This window comes from Cupressus sempervirens, chromosome 10 (assembly GCF_028749045.1).
Source record: "Cupressus sempervirens isolate cs-2001-9-10 chromosome 10, ASM2874904v1, whole genome shotgun sequence".
Classification (NCBI taxonomy): Eukaryota; Viridiplantae; Streptophyta; class Pinopsida; order Cupressales; family Cupressaceae; genus Cupressus; species Cupressus sempervirens.
This window is the reverse complement of record NC_143127.1, coordinates 305,479,216-305,498,695: the sequence shown is the minus strand read 5'-3', so window position 1 is coordinate 305,498,695 and position 19,480 is coordinate 305,479,216. Positions and strand designations below refer to the sequence as shown.

The 19,480-nt window shown below is 35.5% G+C and overlaps 1 protein-coding gene across 1 annotated transcript; it reads right to left on the bottom strand.

Moving 5' to 3' along the window:
- Nucleotides 1–4,582: 4,582 nt before the first annotated feature.
- LOC149533845 (laccase-4-like) lies at nucleotides 4,583–7,240 on the bottom strand. Its single transcript, XM_089804721.1, has 6 exons — nucleotides 7,029–7,240; nucleotides 6,734–6,885; nucleotides 6,391–6,635; nucleotides 6,159–6,287; nucleotides 5,100–6,053; nucleotides 4,583–4,924 (listed from the first exon to the last, which is right to left on the bottom strand). The coding sequence occupies exons 1-6, from the start codon at nucleotides 7,134–7,136 to the stop codon at nucleotides 4,791–4,793; spliced, it is 1,722 nt and encodes a 573-aa protein (XP_089660847.1). The 5' UTR covers nucleotides 7,137–7,240; the 3' UTR covers nucleotides 4,583–4,790.
- Between the last annotated feature and the right edge of the window lie 12,240 nt (nucleotides 7,241–19,480).

Sequence of the window (19,480 nt, the reverse complement as noted above, 5' to 3'; positions counted from 1 at the left end):
ACTATCCATAGAGCTCTCCCCCACATTATGTTTGTCCTCACTTATTGTGTCCTCCCCATCTTCTATATAATTTTTCCTTTTAACCTTCTTTTTCTTCCTTTTCTAGGGAGTCCTAGTCAAGATTCTTTTTAGTTCTAAGATACCTTCTTCTCCCAACCTCCATTTTAGCATCAAAGTCCATAATCTAGATGTCCTTCTCCATTTTAATCTTTTCAATTAAATAGGATGGGGTAGACTTAGGCTCTTTAGTTTCAATTTTAAAGGCAATCTTGACATAAACTTGGGGAGTTGAAGTAGAAATAGAAGGGTTAGGAAAAATGACTCAAGCATTAATAGGATAGGGGGGGACAAAGGGCTTTATGAAAATTATATAGGGTAAAAATAAAATCTTGTTGAAGGATGGTATACAACTTTCCTTCCTTCATCTTCTTCCTGACTTTAAATATATTATTTTCCATGGAGTGTAGAATAAGGTAAGGGAACAAAATGAGGTCCCAATTTATGAAGTGGTTCAAAATAGGCTATAGTAGTAGAAAATATGAAATATTCTTTCCAAAGAGATATAGTACATGATGGAATAACATACCTCTTTCCAGGGATCTAACAAATCCTCTCTCACAAAACCCACATGATCACAGCGTAACCTTTCACTAGCACAAAAGAACTAGTTATGGGTGGCTTCATAATAAACTCTCATCTACTTCCTCCATTTTTATGTCCAAGGAGTGCCCACCTTCCTTAGCAATGACCTCTTCATTGATCTTGAAAGAGATCCCATTGACTAACACCCATCTATTATTCTAGGAATTGATGAACTACATGGATATAGATTCATCATATCCCTTAATACACTTCATGTAGGAACCAATATTCCCTCTCTTCGGTAAACCCAAGACATTTCATTATAATCTTCAATTTTATTTGGCTCAATATGGATAGGATTACCACCCATATCTTTGTTCTCACCTAGATTAATACACAACCTTTCAGATAAATTCAACATAACCCCATCTTTACCAGCAAGAAAATTGAATAACTTAATGTATATATTTTTCATATTTAAGTAGTGTAAACAACCATTCTTTATAGGATGAAGGAATACTACACCATGTATAATAAATACCACAAGTTATCCAATTTCAATGCCAACTACAAATGCTACTGCCACCTGTACGCATACCATCATCATTTATGCCTTCCATCCTTTCAAGTTTGACATAATCTCTCTATATCTTAGCAAAAATTATATCCCATCTTCCCGTCTTTTGAAATTTGAAAAAATATGGAAAATTCGAGGCCTAATCATGGTAACTTTACCCTTTCCCAAATGTTTTAAAAAGTAGTACTTTCCCACACAAAATATGATCATAATAATAATGACCCAAAAAGGATCCCATTTATAACATTGATAGAATGGAATCGTCAAACATTAATTTAAATCCTTTTCCACAAGGAACTATATATGAGCTAGCAATCCATGAACATTAAACCAGTGCCACAGACCAATAGTCTCCTATCCCAAATCTACCAATACATTTGTCACTTGGTTTCCTTCACAATTTAGATGTGATGAATAGCCACTTCTCACAATCTTGAAATAAGGACCTGGGCATCATTGACAATTGGACTAGCTTTCCAATTTATTTTACTATGCCTTTTAACTACCTCAATGATGAGTTGTGAGTCACACTCAACTATCAAAAGGGGAGTCCCCATTGATTTGGCAACCTTAACTACCCATATTTAGAAATTAAATCTAGAAATCCCCATTTTTCATCGAGAATCTTATGACTATTGGAAGGGGAATGGGGGTTTTGCTCATATCTAGATAGGAACACATTCCCTAAGGAGGTTTATCATGATTTATAGAGTGAATACTGATTGGGACCTTTTCTCTATAAGATGTAGTTGATCACGTCTTCCATAAAAACCAATACATATATAAAGGTGTGACCTTTCATAAACTCTTAATGAGGAGGTGAGAAAATGGTGCCTTCTAATTAAAGATAAAAAATTGGGGGTCATCATTGAAGACCCACTAAAGCCCAGACCAATTCAAAATACCCATCCATATAGAATTTGTATTAGGGCAATGTATTAGAAGGAAAGGATTAAATTTCTCCTCATTATTGCAAAAATTACATTGGTTCACAAATTAGAAGCCCTTTTATTTTAGATTGTTAATTGTGAGAATGCTCACCATGTAGAACAACCCACCAAAAGAATTTAATCTTTGGTAGGATAGCTGTGTTCCCAATATGTTTCTAGCAGTCCACATTATCCTCTTGGCCAATAACAACTTTTAGGATTACTTCATACTTAAATCCCCAAAAGCATTCAAATCCCAAATTATGGTATCCTCACTCAAGAAATTAGGAATCTAGGTAGCTTCCATAATGCCTTGTAGATCCTCTACGAGCTCAATACGATTATGGTTTTGTCCTCCATAGGTAAGTTTGTACCACTTACCATTGTTATATACATAGCTACTTAACCTCTCACCAAGCTAGTTTATACAAATGTTCCTCACCACATTATAGGGGATTGGATTTAGAGGATTATTTCCCACCTACTTATCTTTCCAAAATTTGATTTTATTTCTATCCCCAATCACCCATCTCACTCCCTTCTTGAGACTCTGACCATTTACAATGTTAGTCTAGATTTTGGAACTTATGTACAACTTATACTGAAAAGGACTTCCTCCAAGGTATTTGGCCTTCATAATTCTAAACCATCCAATATAATCCTGAATCCATCTCCAACCTACCTTACCCATGAGGGCTCTATTAATGTTTGCATTTTTCCTCAAGCTTAGCCCTCCCTAGGCTTTGGGTTTGTAGACATTTCCCCAAGCCACAAGGCTCATCCTAGACTTGTCATCTGTTCCTGACCATAGGAAATTTTGTTCGATTTTCTCAATAGTATCTCTAAATATTTTAAATAGTGATAAAAAAATAAATAGGTATACCTTGGAGGGAGGCTAGAAATAATTGTAGGTTACCCACATTGTTGACAACTTTCTCTTTCCAACTTGCAAATTTCCTTTGCATGCATTCGACAACCGAGTTCCAACTATGGGGGGTGACTTCTTTGACAATGAGAGATAGAAGGGAGAGTAGCCATCTATTAATTGAGTTCTCTAGTCATCCATCCTTGGATATATCTCTTACTATTGAAGAAGCATAATTTTCTCTTTTGATAATTTATGTTTTGACCAAAGACCTTAGCATAAGGATCTGGAAGCTCCTTCCACCACTTGGCCTCTCTTAGGGAACATAAGCCATAAAGGAAAGTATCATCAACAAATTGTTGTAGAAAATCAAGTGGGAGAGTTGAGGAAGGGTTAATGCATTTGATTTCCCTTGCTCAGCCAAGGACATACAATTCCTTCCAAGAGCTTTAGGCACAATAATGAACAAGTAGGGGGAAAGGAGGAAAGGGGGTGACCATAGATATAGATGTTATCATTTGCATCGGTCTCATATTTAGAAGCTTATGCCAATTATTTAGTAACTTTGTAATAAATACATACATTTTAATGATGTGACTTTGCACCACTAAAATATTTAGCTAACTTATTATGAGTGTGGTGTCTTTTTGTAGGTCAAGTTAAACCACTTTCATTATTAGGTTGATTTTTTGATTTGTTGATCTTATTATGTGCTATTTTTACACTTTTGAAACACTCACAATTACAATGCATCATACACTTTCAAATATGATACATTTTCACAGATTTAGGAAGAGTTAGATAAAATAAATTGAATTAAATTTGCAACTTTAATACTTATCCACTAGTTCTTAAATGGTAACATTATAATAAAATGTTTTGATTGGCATATTGTTGCCTTGCACTCATGTTAATGAATATTTTGTGTTATATTTATTACATGAACTAATAGTGTTTTGCATTTGTAATATTGTGGTAAATACATACAAATTTAGTTTTAATTATTTTTTAAAACTTTATTCAGATTTATAACTCAAATTATCCTAAACTTTATATTGTCTTTTTTAGAAGATTGAATGGTATTTTGTGTTTCATTTATCATTTATTATATTATAAACTAGTAACGATTTTGACATGTATTTGAAAAAATAAAAACTATAAGAAAAATTACAAATTAATATTGTTAAATATATTTATATAATCAAATCTCTTAGCAACTCAATGTTGCATGTACAAAAATGTGTAATTGCTACTCCTAATTTCTTAAACTAATAATTTTCAATAAAGTTAAGCTTCACCTCTTCATTTGTTTTTTATTTTAATTTAATAAATAAAAGACTAAATAGTATATAGATATAATTAAGTCATAATCAACCTTCATATTTATTTTTCAAATATATATATATCAAAATCTCATTTGAAAATTTTAAATGTATAAATAAAAACAAATAACATTAACCAATATATTAAGACATGAAAAATAAAATAGACATCATTTTTATTTTTATTTTTACAAACAACACAATACCTTAATAATATAAAGATTCATATAACTCTTCTTCATGTCATTAGAGAGTATATTGTAAACCGGAAAGCCATACTAGCATTTTCATAAATTAAAAAAAAAAGTTTGAAAAAGGTGCCCTTATTATAGAATGCACGTCTTAAACTGCTGTTACACTATTACACATTCTTCTTTCTAGCATTAGAGAAAAGAGACATAAATAATCCCTTTCTTCTTTGACCACTATGTTGAACAAGCACAAAAATGGAAATAGTGAAATTTAGAAAACTAAGCACATGTTGCACCGTGAATTTGAAGACATAAGTCAAGAGATCAACAGGAGGGAAGATCTTTGGGCGGAGGAAGAAGAGATTGAGATCTGCCTCCATTTCCATTCAAAACGATCCACGCCATCTTCAATCCCCAACTGGTATGCAGCTCGAGATGACAATGCATAAACCATACTCCTGTAATTGAACTCATCCGGTTAAATAGATTTACATTAAGGAACCAAACACATTAATTTTAAACTAAAGAAGCGATTGAATCTAATGCAATAATAGTAATATATGTTCTATTCATTCTTATTAAAAATAGATTGGTGTAAATTAGATCAATAAATTTAACTCTTACAGTTCATACCTGGATTGTCGGCTAGGAATCTAAGGGCCACCCAACCTCCACTGGGAACTCCAACTGTGTTTCTCTCGGGAGGATCCACCAGATTAAAGTTAGCCGGGTCAGTGCTCGCATTGTAGTTTCCAGTACCCATACCCACGATGAAGAAGTTGAAGCCGTGCAAATGCAGAGGATGGCTCTCGAAGGTCACAATGCTGGTGTCCTGCAGAACAAGCTGTACACTGGTGTTGAAGGAAAGCACTTCGACCCTCGTGTCATTGAGGGTTCGTGTGTTGTTGGGCGGCGTGCCTGTGTAGTTGAAAGGAAATGGCGGATTGTCAGGGAAAGTGGTATTGTAAACTCCAATGGATTGGTTGAAGTAGTAGGCTTGAAGAAGAGCGGTGGAGGGAAGAATGAAGGAAATGTTGTTAATGGAGGCTGCAAACTTGGTACCGTTGGGACCTTGACATGTTTGTCCTTGTGGGCACGGGTTAAGCCCCAACCCAACTGTGAAGAAGAACTGTTTATCCACCTTCTGAGATAAAGATGCCGCTGGAAATTTCGGATTGCCTAAGCTTCTCATCTTTTGGCTAAAGTTGGCGGCAAACGAGGTATCATTCGGGGCTGGAAGCGTAGGCTTCATCATGGGAAGGGAGGACGAATTGACATTGGAAACATACTCTACAACTCCAGCACTGGTTGAGTTGTCAAAAGCTGCTGTTCCCGTAGCAAAAGGGCCTGCAAGCATGAGGAATGTCGCATTGGGTGGCTGAGACATGGCTGTCAAGAGGACGTTGGTAGTCTGACCAGGAGTGATCAGAATAACGCTGGTTTGAAATGGCTTGACATACACAGCGTCCGCTTCTACTACGGTCAATGTATGATTGGCAATTGCGAAAAACAAGTCACTATTAAGCGCAGCATTAACTAAACGAAGTAGGTAAGTTTTCCCAGGGATCACTTTGAGCCTGAATGTATCTGCATTGCACATGAGTCAACATTAGATTTGTCGTTACGCTCAGATTTAAACAAATGAACATTTGTCTCTTTATGTTTCATCCATTTTTAACTGGCTGTACTCACCGTTGGCAGAGCAGTTGTACATAAGCCCAGGGAGTCCATTCATGGTATATGCATCTGACACATTCGCTTGCGCACCACTTTGCATTGCCTGATTGATAACAGTCTCAGTGTCCGCATTCCACCACTCCCCTACAATTTGTAACCCAAAAGACATGTTTTTTCGTTAAAGACATCTGATGTAATAGCAAAGTTGACGTTAAAGACATTGTCTACGAGTATTGAAAGGGCATACCGAAAACAATGGGCACTTCCTGGTGTGGGCGAGGGAATGGGTAAGAAGCATTCTTTTTGGGGTAGATGATAATGGGCCCATGTAAGCTTGCTCGCAACCATGAGATGTGGGCATGCCACCACAATGTTCCTCTCTGCCTTTTCACTATATATTTATACACGTAGCTTTTCCCAGTTTGAATTGGACACTGAGTGACATAAGCAGGACCATCTGCCCATCCAGATCTAAGCTGCCGAATTCCATGCCTGAGCAATTCACAGGAATACATTAGGAGAGATAGGAACAATATTATATTATGTTTATGAAGCAAATAAGTGAGCAGCGGGATCAACTGAAGAAATACCAATGTATGCTAATGTTGTTTTGAACATTATTTGTTACATTCACAACCACGCGATCTCCTTCTCGGGCAACTATTGCAGGCCCCGGGTACTGCCCGTTCACAGTCAAGAGAGCTTTCGTAGTGCAAAGGCGGGTCACATTCGTCATTTGGATCTGTAGTTATTTAGAGAAAAGAACAAATCATGGCTTTAATATTCTGACCAGGAATGAAGCAATAATAATAATAATAACAAAGAACAAAAAAGTTCAATCGTTTCCAATACATTCAACTCATTCCATAGAAATATATAACCCACGTTGAATTTGTAGCTTCGTGTAATCACGGTATGTTTCGCTGATACAAATTGCACAGTAAACCACAATGCAAAAAGTGGCAGCAGGAGGCTGCCATGAAAAGTCTTCATTGCCAGAATCGTAAATTAGTTCCTCTCTCAGCCTCTCTCAGGGTTTGATCTCAACTTTTGCACACAAACTAAGTATTTGCCAAATTATTTCTGGCTTGAGATGTGATAGTCTGTTTCTTTCTGGTGCTATATATAGATACAAGGTTTAAATCAGGTGTGAGGTCCTTTCGCTTTTGTTGAGTGGGCTCGTAGGCAATACCGATATTTTAACAGGGTCAGAAATCCATATGAATTTATTGTTAGCAACTGTATTATCTTATAGCATTTTCTTGACTTTCCATGATAATTCACATATACTCTACGTGGCATTTGTTTGGTATGGAGATATGGTGGGGTTTTATATCTGGAGTGGCAACCAAGTAAAGCTTGTGCCAGTTGAACACATCATCGTAACCATTTTCATTTAAAGACGAGTAAAAATAAATCTATGTTGGTATACCAACCAGTACTCTTATTTTTCTTATTGGAAATTTCCAGTTACAGGGTTCACATCCATTCAATCCAGAGTGGTCAAAATAGAGTCTTATCCACTTACTGCAAAGCTCCAATCCCTGTCCTTAAAACAACATCGCTTACCTGTACGGGAGACTAAAGATTGTATTTCTAAGCGAGTTAAACCATGTTCAGCCATTAGATGGTAACATATCCGTTTTTAAAAAGCTTAATAGCTAATGTAGATTGAAATATATCTCCTTTGAAAGCCTTCGCAATCAGAATTGATAGACTGGTAATTCAAGAATTGTTCTGTACACAAGCTGAGAAAATGAAATAAATGTATAGACATCGATTTATATAGAAAAGTTAGAATAAATGCAAAATTGTGAATACATGTCAAGGTCAAGGTGAAGATAATAAAAATATGTTTTCTACTAAATTATCTATCTATATCTGTGTTTGTGAATTTATTTGTTTAGCTTTCATTTGGTCTAACTTTGTAGGAGTACAAACTTCAATATTTTAAGAATAATGTCAATAGCCTTGTCATATAAATGTATTTTTCATAGTTTTCAAAAATCAAATATAAATTTTTAATAAAAATAAAAATTGTTATTTTCTAGTATTTTGACCTATGATATCCCTTGGACCATTCTTTTCTTAATATGTGTGCTTCTAGAGTACCTATCTTATCTCAAGCCTTCATATCTTTTGATTTTTAGTTCCTACCATTTCTTGTTCAAAGTTGTGGTGTGGGATGTATATTACAACTATCAAGAAACCATCTATGCATCTTTTTCTTGACAATAAAAAAAAATGATAGCCATCTAAAGCTCATTGATTGTTAGGAATTCTCAACTTGTTGTGTGGTAAGTTTACAATTCTTAGATGGACAATGCAATCCTTTTCACTTTACTTTTCTTATGATCACCATTATGGCTTGGCCCTCCATAGTATGTGCCAATGTTCTCACTCTTTAATATCTTTAGTATAGTTCTCAGTTGCTATACTTTTCTACAACATTTTTAATTGGTCTTCAAATAGAGGTTGCATCGGTTATTATATAAGGTGTTTTTTCTATTGTCCACTTTAGTTTCACTCATTCCTGACACCAAAAATTGATTACTTATTTTCTTTGGGTGTTTCATTTTGTATTTTATACTTCCTAATAAAAAACAAGGTAACAATACGTATAAATAATTAGGAAAGGAGAGGAAAAAACTCATCTCAATAAAGAAAAATTAAGTAAACTCTTTAATAGGCCATCATTATGGTACTTGCCATGAATTTGGCTTTGAATAAAATATAGCACCTAGATTTTTGATAACATGAATGGACCTTCTACAAGATTGTAAAATGGTTGTATACATAGAAAAAACTTATTTTATAAGTTATATATATTTTTCCTTCTAAGATTGAGAAAGACTTAAAAATATTTGTCCTAGGATAGTGTATCGCACAGTGTGATGGATGAAGGTTTTACTTTGATTTGTGGAAAGGGCTATGCGGATTGTGTTATGATGAAGGTAGGTGAAAATGTTAGAGTACCATGGAGACTTAGGACCGAAAATCTCACACACCAAATTGATTTAGATTGCTCGTAAGTAGGAAGGGAAAGATTCTCAACAAGAAATTCACACTTAGGACTGTATTCAGGCATGGCAATCATGGAGGCTATGGTGGACATAACATCATGCTACTTTATTATTTGTCCTTGGTATCTCTAGCACTAAAAGACTCTTAGTGAAATGTTGATTAAGATATTCTACTATTGAGCAATACAGCAACAATTTTTCATCCTTAATTAGATATTCATTTGTAACTTGTCTAATGACTAGTTGGGATTCCCCAAAGACAAGTTGGCTCTTGATATTCCATCAAATAGCTTAATGTAGCCCTATTACTAATCATTCATACTCAATTATGTTGTTTATGCAAGGGAATGAAATTTTGTAAGACTTAGGGATAAGGTCTCCTCACGGTGTAACAAACAAGATACCTGCCCCTGATCCTTTCTGTGCAAAAGAGCCATCAAAATAGAGCCTCCATTGTGTACTAGGGGTAATAGTCATAATTGTGTCATCTAAAAAAATTTCTATGATAGGATGATCTCCTTGAAGAGGAGCTTTGACAAGTTGATCAACAATGGCTTGTCTCTTGATGGCCTTGCAGTCATTATAGACAATGTTGAATTCACTTAAAATCGAGACCCATTTTGCAGCACAAATAGTAAGGGAAGCTTTTGATAGAAAATATTTGAGAGGATCTATCCTAGAAATGAGGTCTGTATTATGATTAAGCATGTAATGGCACAATTTTTGTGTGCAAAAGACTACAACCAAACAAGCCTTTTCAATAGTAGTGTAGTTCAACTCATAGCCAACTAATGTTCAGTTGAGATAGTAGATAGCTTCCTCATTTCCATTGTCATCTAGGTGTGCTAAAAGAGCACCCAATGCAATTGAAGTGGAAAAAATGTAGAGAATTAATGGTTGACCTGCAACTGGAGGGACTAGTACTGGTGGATTAGCCAGGTATACCTTGACTTTCTTAAATTCTTTCTGATAGAGGCAATCCCATTGAAACTTGGTGTCCTTTCAAAGAAAGTGTTGGAGTGGATGGACTTTATCTACTAATTGGGACACGAACCATCTTATGGAATGCAACCTTGCTTGAAGCTATAGAGTTGTTTCAATGTAGTAGGTGGAGGCATTTCCATGATATCTTTTACTTTTGTAGAGTCTACCTCAAATCTCTTATTAACACTATAAAACCTAACAATTTTTTGGATTCGATCACAAAAAATCTCTTTTTGGGATTTAGAAAAACTTTGTATTTCTCCAACCTTTCAAATATGGTGGTAAGAACATCAATGTGGGAATTGTGTGTCTTAGATTTTCCTAGGATGTCATAAACATAGTCTTCCATTATTACATGTAGAAGATCATGGAAGATTGTGGTCATTGCACATTGATACATGGTGCCGACATTATTTAAGCCAAAAGGCATGACTCGGTAACGTAAAGTTCTCCATGAGGTAGTAAATTCCATTTTATGTTGGTCTTCTTCTACAATTTTAATTTTATTGTAACTGGAGGAACCATTCATTAGAGATAACCTTTCATGTTCAGTTGTCAAATCCACTATAATGTCTATGTTGAGTAGTGGAAATTCATCATTAGGACATGCAAGATTCAAGTCCCAAAAATATGAACATATGCGGATGCCTAGAGGCTTTTCCTAAACGAACAGTATTGGAAACCCACTCAGGATAATCAATAAGTCAGATGAATGTTTCTTTTTTCTGCAATTTTGCCTTTAGCAAGAGCACTACTTTAGGATGCATCTTGTGTAACTTTTTCTTAATAGGTCTAATCTTTGGATCTACTGCTAGGTGATGCACAACTAAGTCCATGTCTAAGCCAGACATGTCTTTGTGTGTCCATGCGAAATTGATTTTTCCTTTCTATAGGAATTGAATCATCACTTCTTGTTCTTCTATACTTAGGGTAGTAACAATGTAGGTGATTTGTGGATTATCTGCCATACCCAAGTTAACAGGAATTATGTCTTCATTCAATATAGATGACTTTTCTAGTGGTAGAGTTCTGAATGGAAATTCAACCTCTCCCTCTTCTGGTGCCTCTAGGAGGTTTTCACCAGAAGATGCATCCTTTATTTTATCTTTTTCTTCATCCAAGAGTGCTCCAAAAGAGTTTTCACTAGAGGATGTTTCTTCTATTTTTTTAAATTTTTGTTTTATATCTTACTTTTGCAACCAAGAGAGTTGACTTGGCTACCAAAGTAGGATTCCTCATTGTATTAGATCTCATGCTCATAATCTTGGAGATTCTTGAGGCCAAAAAGAGCCATCACTACTTCATTAGACTTACAAATATCAAGATTTGGTGGTGTGTCTTGAAGATTCCAGTCTATCATGTCAGGGTTAGTGATGGGTGGGTCGATAAATGAGAGGTCAACCATGATGATGGCATGGACATAGTTATCTAGGTCATCCTCAATGTATTGGAAAGGTACTTCAAAGAATTCCTCCACTTTAGTCTCAAAATCAGGGTCAACCATACAATAGTTGTCAATAAAGGACACCTTGGGTTTAATGGAGCCGAAACCTTATCCTTTAGGATAGATAGTAGCCTCAAGGGATTGTTTGATTCCATCTTCTTTAGGTCCAAGGCCTGTGCCATGATATCCCATGTTTTCAATGATGGGAGGAGCCTCAAAATACTTATCTTTGGGGAATTCCATAGAATCAACTTTTCTATCATAATATAGCCAATCTAAGATATTATACTCCATATGTTCATCACTAAGTAAACCCCAATGTTCAAAGTTTGTTTTATAAACATGCATAGTATTCTTATTTGTAGAGGGAGGTATTTGGGAAGGTTTACCAAATGATCAGGGGGAGAGTGGTAGTTTTCCAATGCACAAGGCATTCTCAAACTTATACTCTCCCATTCCTTAATCGACAAAGTTAACCTTCTTAATTGTAGTATTGACCTTGATGGCTTCAACCTTCTCTTTTCCTTTATAGGAACTAGAATCAATATTGAAGGATGCTAGAATTATTGTTGAAGGTGTTTCCATAATGGTAAGAGATCTAGGTATAACCTTAGCAAATTCATAAACTAGAAAAAAATTCATTGGGGCAACTTCCAATATCTTGTAAAAAGCAAAAGGAAAAGGATCTCCTAGAATCTTGACCTCTCTTCCTTGGTGGGGAAATTTTAAGCACTAATGATAAGTAGATGGGGTCACTTTAATGTATGTATCTAGGGTCTACTAAGCAAGATGTTATATGGTAAGTCCTAATCTAGGACATGACATTGAATGTTGATTACAACTAGTCCCACTTGTAGTGGTAGCATGATAACCCTTTTTTATTCTCTCTCCCTCTCATCAAAAGATTTAATGGTTATCCTTTTGTTGATGTCTAGGAGGTCTTCTAGAAGCCCCAAGAAGTGGATCATCTTCAATGTATAGAGGCTTAAGCTAGATCTATTATCTATATGGACTCATTTTATTTTGTGTCAATGTATAATGACTGAAATGTGGAGTGAAAAATTGTGGTGGTGATTAGGAACTTGGAAAAAAAAAATTCTAAAGACAAGGTGTTGTCATGCTGCAAGATTTTTTATCATGGAAGTGAATTGGGATACATTGATGTTTTGAGGGACATGAGACTCTAAAAAAGTAGTCTCAAGGATTTCTTTGTGGATAGGTGAGGTGATGAGAAGATCTAGAATGGATATTTGTGTATTAGTCTTCCCTAACAAAGACAAGACATCATAGTGAGAAGAGGGTCTCTGTAAAGTGGATGGCCAATAGGCACATGTGGAACTGATGGATTGGTGGGATTGTGAGTGGATGCTTGCAAAGTAATTCTTCCCTACTGAGTGGTTGCACCACAATCAACTACTTGTAAGACAATGGTATTTACATGGGTTTCTAATTCTTCAATGCATCCACACATGGAGTCAAAGACACATGTATAATTTATTTCTATTTTTCCACACAAGCAGTAAAAGCCTAATATGTGGTTAGTGAAATAGTCATAATGGAGTGCATTAGATGTAGAAGCTCGGTTGATATTGTTTGTATTTTTTTTTCATTATTGTGGTTAGGGAAAAAAATTTGAAAGATCTTTAGTTTAGCATTTTTAGAGGGTGATCCTCCTTTGACCTCAATTTCTCCATCATCGACAAGGTTTTGGATAAAGATTTTGACCTTGATACACTTCATGGTGTCATGTCCTTTGATGCAGTGGTAATTACAATATTCATTATCTCTATACCACTTGGATTTGGTTTGATTTTCATCAAAAGGTCATGTGTTAGGGAAAACCATCAAGTTGTGATTCACTAGTTTCTAGAATATGGCATCTAAAGGTTCATAAAAGTTAGTGAACTTTCTATTTTAGTCATACTCATGATTGCAGTTGTTATTGGTATTGTTGTTGTTGCAAGGAAATAAATGTGTTTGATTCTGATTCTGAGTGTCATGATTTGAATTGTTGTTGTTTTGATGATGGTAGTAGTTATTGTTATTACCTCCACCTTGAATATTTTGCACACTCTTGACATCAGTGACACCATTGTGGCTAATGCCTTTGTTTTTGGACCAAAATTTTGGTTTTCCACTATGGTTTGTTTCATTAGTTGATGATGATGAGTTATAGTGTTTAATGGACCCATTGTCTAACAGTCCATTTTAAATATTCTTTCCTTTCTTGGCTAATGTTGCAAAGTCTTCAAGACTAGCCATCTTCATTTGGAAAGACATCTCTAGAATCAAATTTTTGATGAATATGTCCACAAGGTGGGGATCTTCAATTTTGTAGGGCATGTGATTTGTAAGGTGTCACCATAGTTGTAGAAAATGAGCAAATATTTCACCAATTCTTTGTTTTGTGTTGCACAAATCACTCAAGGATGCATACTATTCAATATTGTATGACTATTAGGCTACAAATTTTCCTGTCAAGTCATTGAAGGAGGTGATGAAACCTCTAGGTAAGCTCATTAGCCATTCAAGTATAGGGCCTTCAAGGATTCTTGATAAGAGCCTCTTAAGGTAATCATCACTGTAAGCAACTTCTTGAGATAAGACAGAAAAATCTTTGAGATGTGTGATGGACATGTTTCTCCTATGTATTTGTCAAATTTTTGAATCCCAAATTTTGGTGAAAATGGTATCTTGTTGATATATTTGTCAAATGGAAAAAGGGAAAATTTCCTCAAAAGAGAAATCTTTCATCCCTCTATTGTTCATATTGTGGACAAAACTTTGGAGTACATGTAATTTTTAGGCTAGATCATGGTTTGGTTGTATTTTTGATGATTGTGAATTTATGTTGAATCCACCTCCAAAGTTGTATGAGTTGTCAAATTGATTATAGGGTGGTGGATTATGAGGTGGTGGAGGTGGCAGTGCGCCACCTTGGCCAATGTATTGATATGTAACTATTGGGATTGGGATAGATGTTTTCAACATACTTGTTGGCATGTGTAAATAGGAGGAATACATTGGTTGTGTTAGGGCTACCATTTTTTGGATAGGTACTTACCATTTGTTTAGACATCCTACAACTCGACTTGTCAAGGTTGACTACAAAATACTTACATGTGTAGTTGTGTTGTGGCATAGAACTAATGATTTATTGAATGTGTTCTACACTTAATTGGAATGTGGGTTGTGCTATAGTTCATATAGGTATAACACTAGTTCCCACTATAGGTTCTTTTCCTTTCCTAGATGTTTGTGCTATGGTGGGAATTGGCAATATTGGAGTACCATCTTTGGTGATTTGTCTAAACAAAGTGTTCTCATCAAAACACGTAGGGACATTAACACCGTCCTTGACAAGGTTTAGGAAGATCTCAATTTTGTTCACCCTAATAGATTTTTCAACATTTCCAAGTTGTACAGGTCTACAAGAAATGCTTGAACATCATTACGAATATCATTATTTTTGATGGGGTTTTCATCTTGGTACACTTATTCTTGATCATGTTACACTTCTTCCTAATCATGTGTATTACTGCCTATAGTGGTGTTTTGAAAGGGACTTTAGTTCCTATGTGGGTGTTGAGCTAGGCATAGAAAATTTTGTTGACACAGGAGCATCTTGGGTGTAAAGGAAATCTTGCATCACCCAAAAATAATTTATATTTAGTCTTTTCTATTTTAATAAGGACTAGTAGATATGGTGGTTACTATTTATGGGAACTTGCTATTTTTAGTAAGTTTGTCATATGAGCTTGAAATGTTCTCATTTTCTATAGGAAGGTTCATTTTAGAGATATAAGCTTACCATAAAAATATCATTGCTCCAGGTTAAGTATCATAGAAGTTATTCAAAAATTTCGTAGAAAAAATTGTAGTAAAATCTTCAGGCTCAATGTTGGAGGGCTTAGAGTGCCTAGATGAGGTACAAAAACTTGATGGAAGGGTGCTAGCACTATTTTGAGCTTGTAGATCAAGAGCTGGCATTTTTGAAAAGTGGGTATAATAGCCAATTAGAGAAACGGTTCGTGAGTTATGGCCTTTGGAAGTTGGGCTACTAGAATTTCTAAAATAATTTGTCAAAGTTGTATTTGGCTGACTCTATGTGTATTTTTAGGGCTTGTTGGCCCTAGGTATTAAGTTTGAGTATCTAGAACCTTCCTAGGTGGCATAAAATTACCTATTTAAGAAAGACCCAAACATTGTCTAAGACGGCTCTAGCTGATAATTCGCAGCTTGTCTTGCAGATTATTATAATGAAGTTTCCCATGTGGGTTAGCATATTATACTTGAGAATTTTGTAATTCCACATTTGCAACGCAAATAAGAAATCTATATTTTGTTCTCACATTGGTGATTGTTTCTTTGTTTCTGTTATGAGTTTATGGTTTTAAGGAAACAACCTGCATCAAGTGGTATCAGAGCTAGAGTTTCTGAGTGCATGGACAAATCACCAATTGTGAGGTAGTTCACACCAAGACCATGGTTTGGGTTGAGTTTGTAGACAGATCGTCGATTGTAAGGCAATTTGCACTAGGGTTTTAGTGGAAGTGCAAAAATGCCTCCATGAAGAGAGCATGGTGGAATAACTGTAGGTGTTACACCTGAGGCCTTTCAAGCCCTCCAAAGGAAAATGCAAGCATTGGAAGAACAAATGTGAAGAGAAATAAATCTTCCTATGAGAGACAAAAGTGATGATGAGGATGAAGTAAAAGAAAATGTTGGAGTAGAGGCAGTTCTAAACCTAAAGGAAGAGAGGCTTTCTAGGGCCATCTTCAAGATTGGAAAAAGACCTAAGTTTGAGGTGACCACATTTTCAGGAAATCTTAACCTAAAAGAGCTGATTGATTAGATCAATGAAGTAGAGGAGTACTTTGAGTATGAAGATATTGAGGATTTGGATAGGGTCAAGTTTGCAAAGGCAAAATTGAGGGGACATGCATAGATCTTGTGGCAAGAGGTTCAATTGGAGCAAAATAGAAAAGGAAAGGACAAAATCACCAGATGGGATCAGATGATAGTTAAAATTAAGCAACAATTCATTCCTATGGATTATGAGCTTGATCTATTGAAGAAGATGCAAGGAATGAAGCAAGTAGGAAAATTTGTTCAAGAGTATACCGAAGAGTTCTATTGAGTTCTCATTAGAACTAGACATGCAGAGGCTAATAAGGTGAAAGTCACCCATTATCTTAGTGGGTTAAGGCCAAGCATTTAGGATGAGCTGAGTCTAGTTTGGATGAACAATATTAAGGAGGCATACCAATTTTCCCTAAGAGTTGAGGATAAACTAAGCAAGAAGTTTTACAATAAGAACAGTGGAAGAGATCATGGTGGAAGATCTAGAAAATGATCTTATGAAGGCTATAATGATGATTAGAAGAATAAGGATGAGGCTAGAAGTAGTAATCAAAACCAAAGGGGAAATAGTTCCAATTGTTTCCTTGATCAAAACAATAGATACCAGAGAGGAAAAGGTAGAGGTCAAGGATTTTGAAGAGGAGACTTTTGTGGGAAATGTTTTTACTACAGAGAAGAAGGGCATAGTGCATTTGAATGTATCTAATACCAAGGAAGGACAGATCAAAGAATAGAAGGCCAGGCTAGAGTTGTACATGTTTGAAGATGCCAGATCCTCACATTCTAAAGATGCTAAAAGAAGAGAAGTTCTAGTTAATAGAAGAGTCCTATTTAGTGGTGAGAATGACCCTGATCAAAGGAGTTTTTTTTGCACAAGGTGTAGATGTGAAGATAAGTGTTGTGATGTGATCATTGATGGTGGAAGTACTGACAATTTTGTGTTAGAAAAAATGGTCACTAAATTGAAGCTAAAGAGATAGAAACGCCTGTGTCCATACCATATTGCTTGGGTGCAAGATGATCACAAGGTCATGGTCAATGAGCAGTGCTCAATGAAGTTCAAGATTAGAAGCTACCAGGATGAGGTACTATGCGATATCATACCTATATGGACATATGTCATATGTTGTTGGGTAGGCCATGGTAGTTTGACATGTATGTTGTACACAATGGTCAAGAAAACACCTACACTCTAACTAAGGATGGAGTGAAACATAAGTTGATGCTATTGAAGGATAAAGAAGAAAAGGTCTGTAGTGCTCCTAGAATATATTTTGTTGATGGAAAAGATTTTCTTAAAGGTATGAAACATGAGCATATGTGTTTTGCTATAATTCCTAAACATAGTAAAGAAGAAGTAAAGGAAGTACCTGCAAAAGTTGCAGATATGTTGGAAGAGTTTTTTGATATTGTATCAGATAATGTACCTAATGGATTCCCCCTAATGAGGAAGATCAGTCACCAAATGGATTTGGTTCCAAGAGCCAGTTTTCCAAACAAGGCAGCACACGGAACATCAGTAGAAAGTGAAGAGTTGAACAGGCAAGTTCATGAGGTTGGAGAATGGAGGATGTGCATAGATTCTCATGCTATCAACAAGATCACAATAAAGTATAAATTTCCATTGCCAAGGATGGATGATATTATGGACTATTTGAGTGGAGTTAAGTATTTTAGAAAGATAGATCTAAAGAGTGGGTACCATCATATTTGTATCGAAGAAGGTGATGAGTGGAAGACTACATTCAAGACAAGGGAAGGACTATATGACTGGTTAGTCATGCCTTTTGGGCTAACCAATGCAACAAGAACTTTCATAAGGCTCATGAACGAGGTATGGAAGGAGTTTCTTGGTAAGTTTCTCATTGTTTACCTAGATGATATATTGATCTTTAGTAAGACATTGGAGGAGCATTTGATTTAGATTCACAAGGTGTTTGATAAGTTGAGGGAGGAAAAGTTGTTGATAAACTTGAAGAAGTCCAGTTTTGTAAAGATAAAGTTGGTGTACCTGGGATTTTTAGTCTCAAGAGTAGGTCTAAAAATGGACCTAGAGAAAGTGAAGGCTATCCTCAATAGGCCTACTCCAAGGAGTGCAACAGAGGTAAGATCTTTTCATGGACTAGCTACATTTTACAGAAAGTTCATAAGAAGTTTTAGCAGTATTTGTGGACCCTTGACTAAAATAATGAGAGGGGATAGGAAAGAGTTTAAGTGGACTATAGGAGCAAATAAGATTTTTAATTTGTTGAAATAGAAAGTTACTAAGCAACCTATTTTGGCACTTCCTGATTTTAATAAGGTGTTTCAAGTAGACTGTGGTGCTAGTGGTACTACAATAGGAGTTGTTTTGAGCCAAGAAGGTAGACTTGTTGCTTATTTTAGTGAGAAGTTGAATGATGCAAAAAGAAAATATTCTATTTATGATCAAGAATTTTATGCTATAGTTCAAGCATTGAAGAAGTGGAGACACTATCTTCTTCCTAAGGATTTTTTTTTGTATATTGATCATCAAGCTTTGGAATATTTGAATAGTCTAGGAAAATTGAACTAAAGGCATCTAAAGTGGGTTGAGTTTTGTAGAGTTATACATTTTTTTTGAAACACAGGAGTGGGAAGTCTAACAAAGTTGTGGATGCTCTTCGTAGAAGATAACTTTTGCTATCAGAAATGTGGATAGAGGTAGTTGGGTTCAAGGAATCTAGTACTTTGTATCTAGATGATCTTGGTTTTGGTGAAGCATGGAAGGCTTGTATATATCCTATTACACTTGATAGGACAAAGTGGTTGGATTTTATGAACTAGGATAGTATGTTGTTCAAAGGAATCTAGTTGTGCTTTCCCAGAAGTTCAATGAGAGAGAACCTCATCAAGGAGAAACATAGTGGAGGATTGGCTAGACATTTTGGTAGAGATAAAACTATAGCTTTGGTTGATAAAAATTATTATTGGCCATAGTTATTGGAAGATGTGATGAATTTTGTACAAAGTTGTCAAGTATGTCAAATGGCGAAAGGAATGAA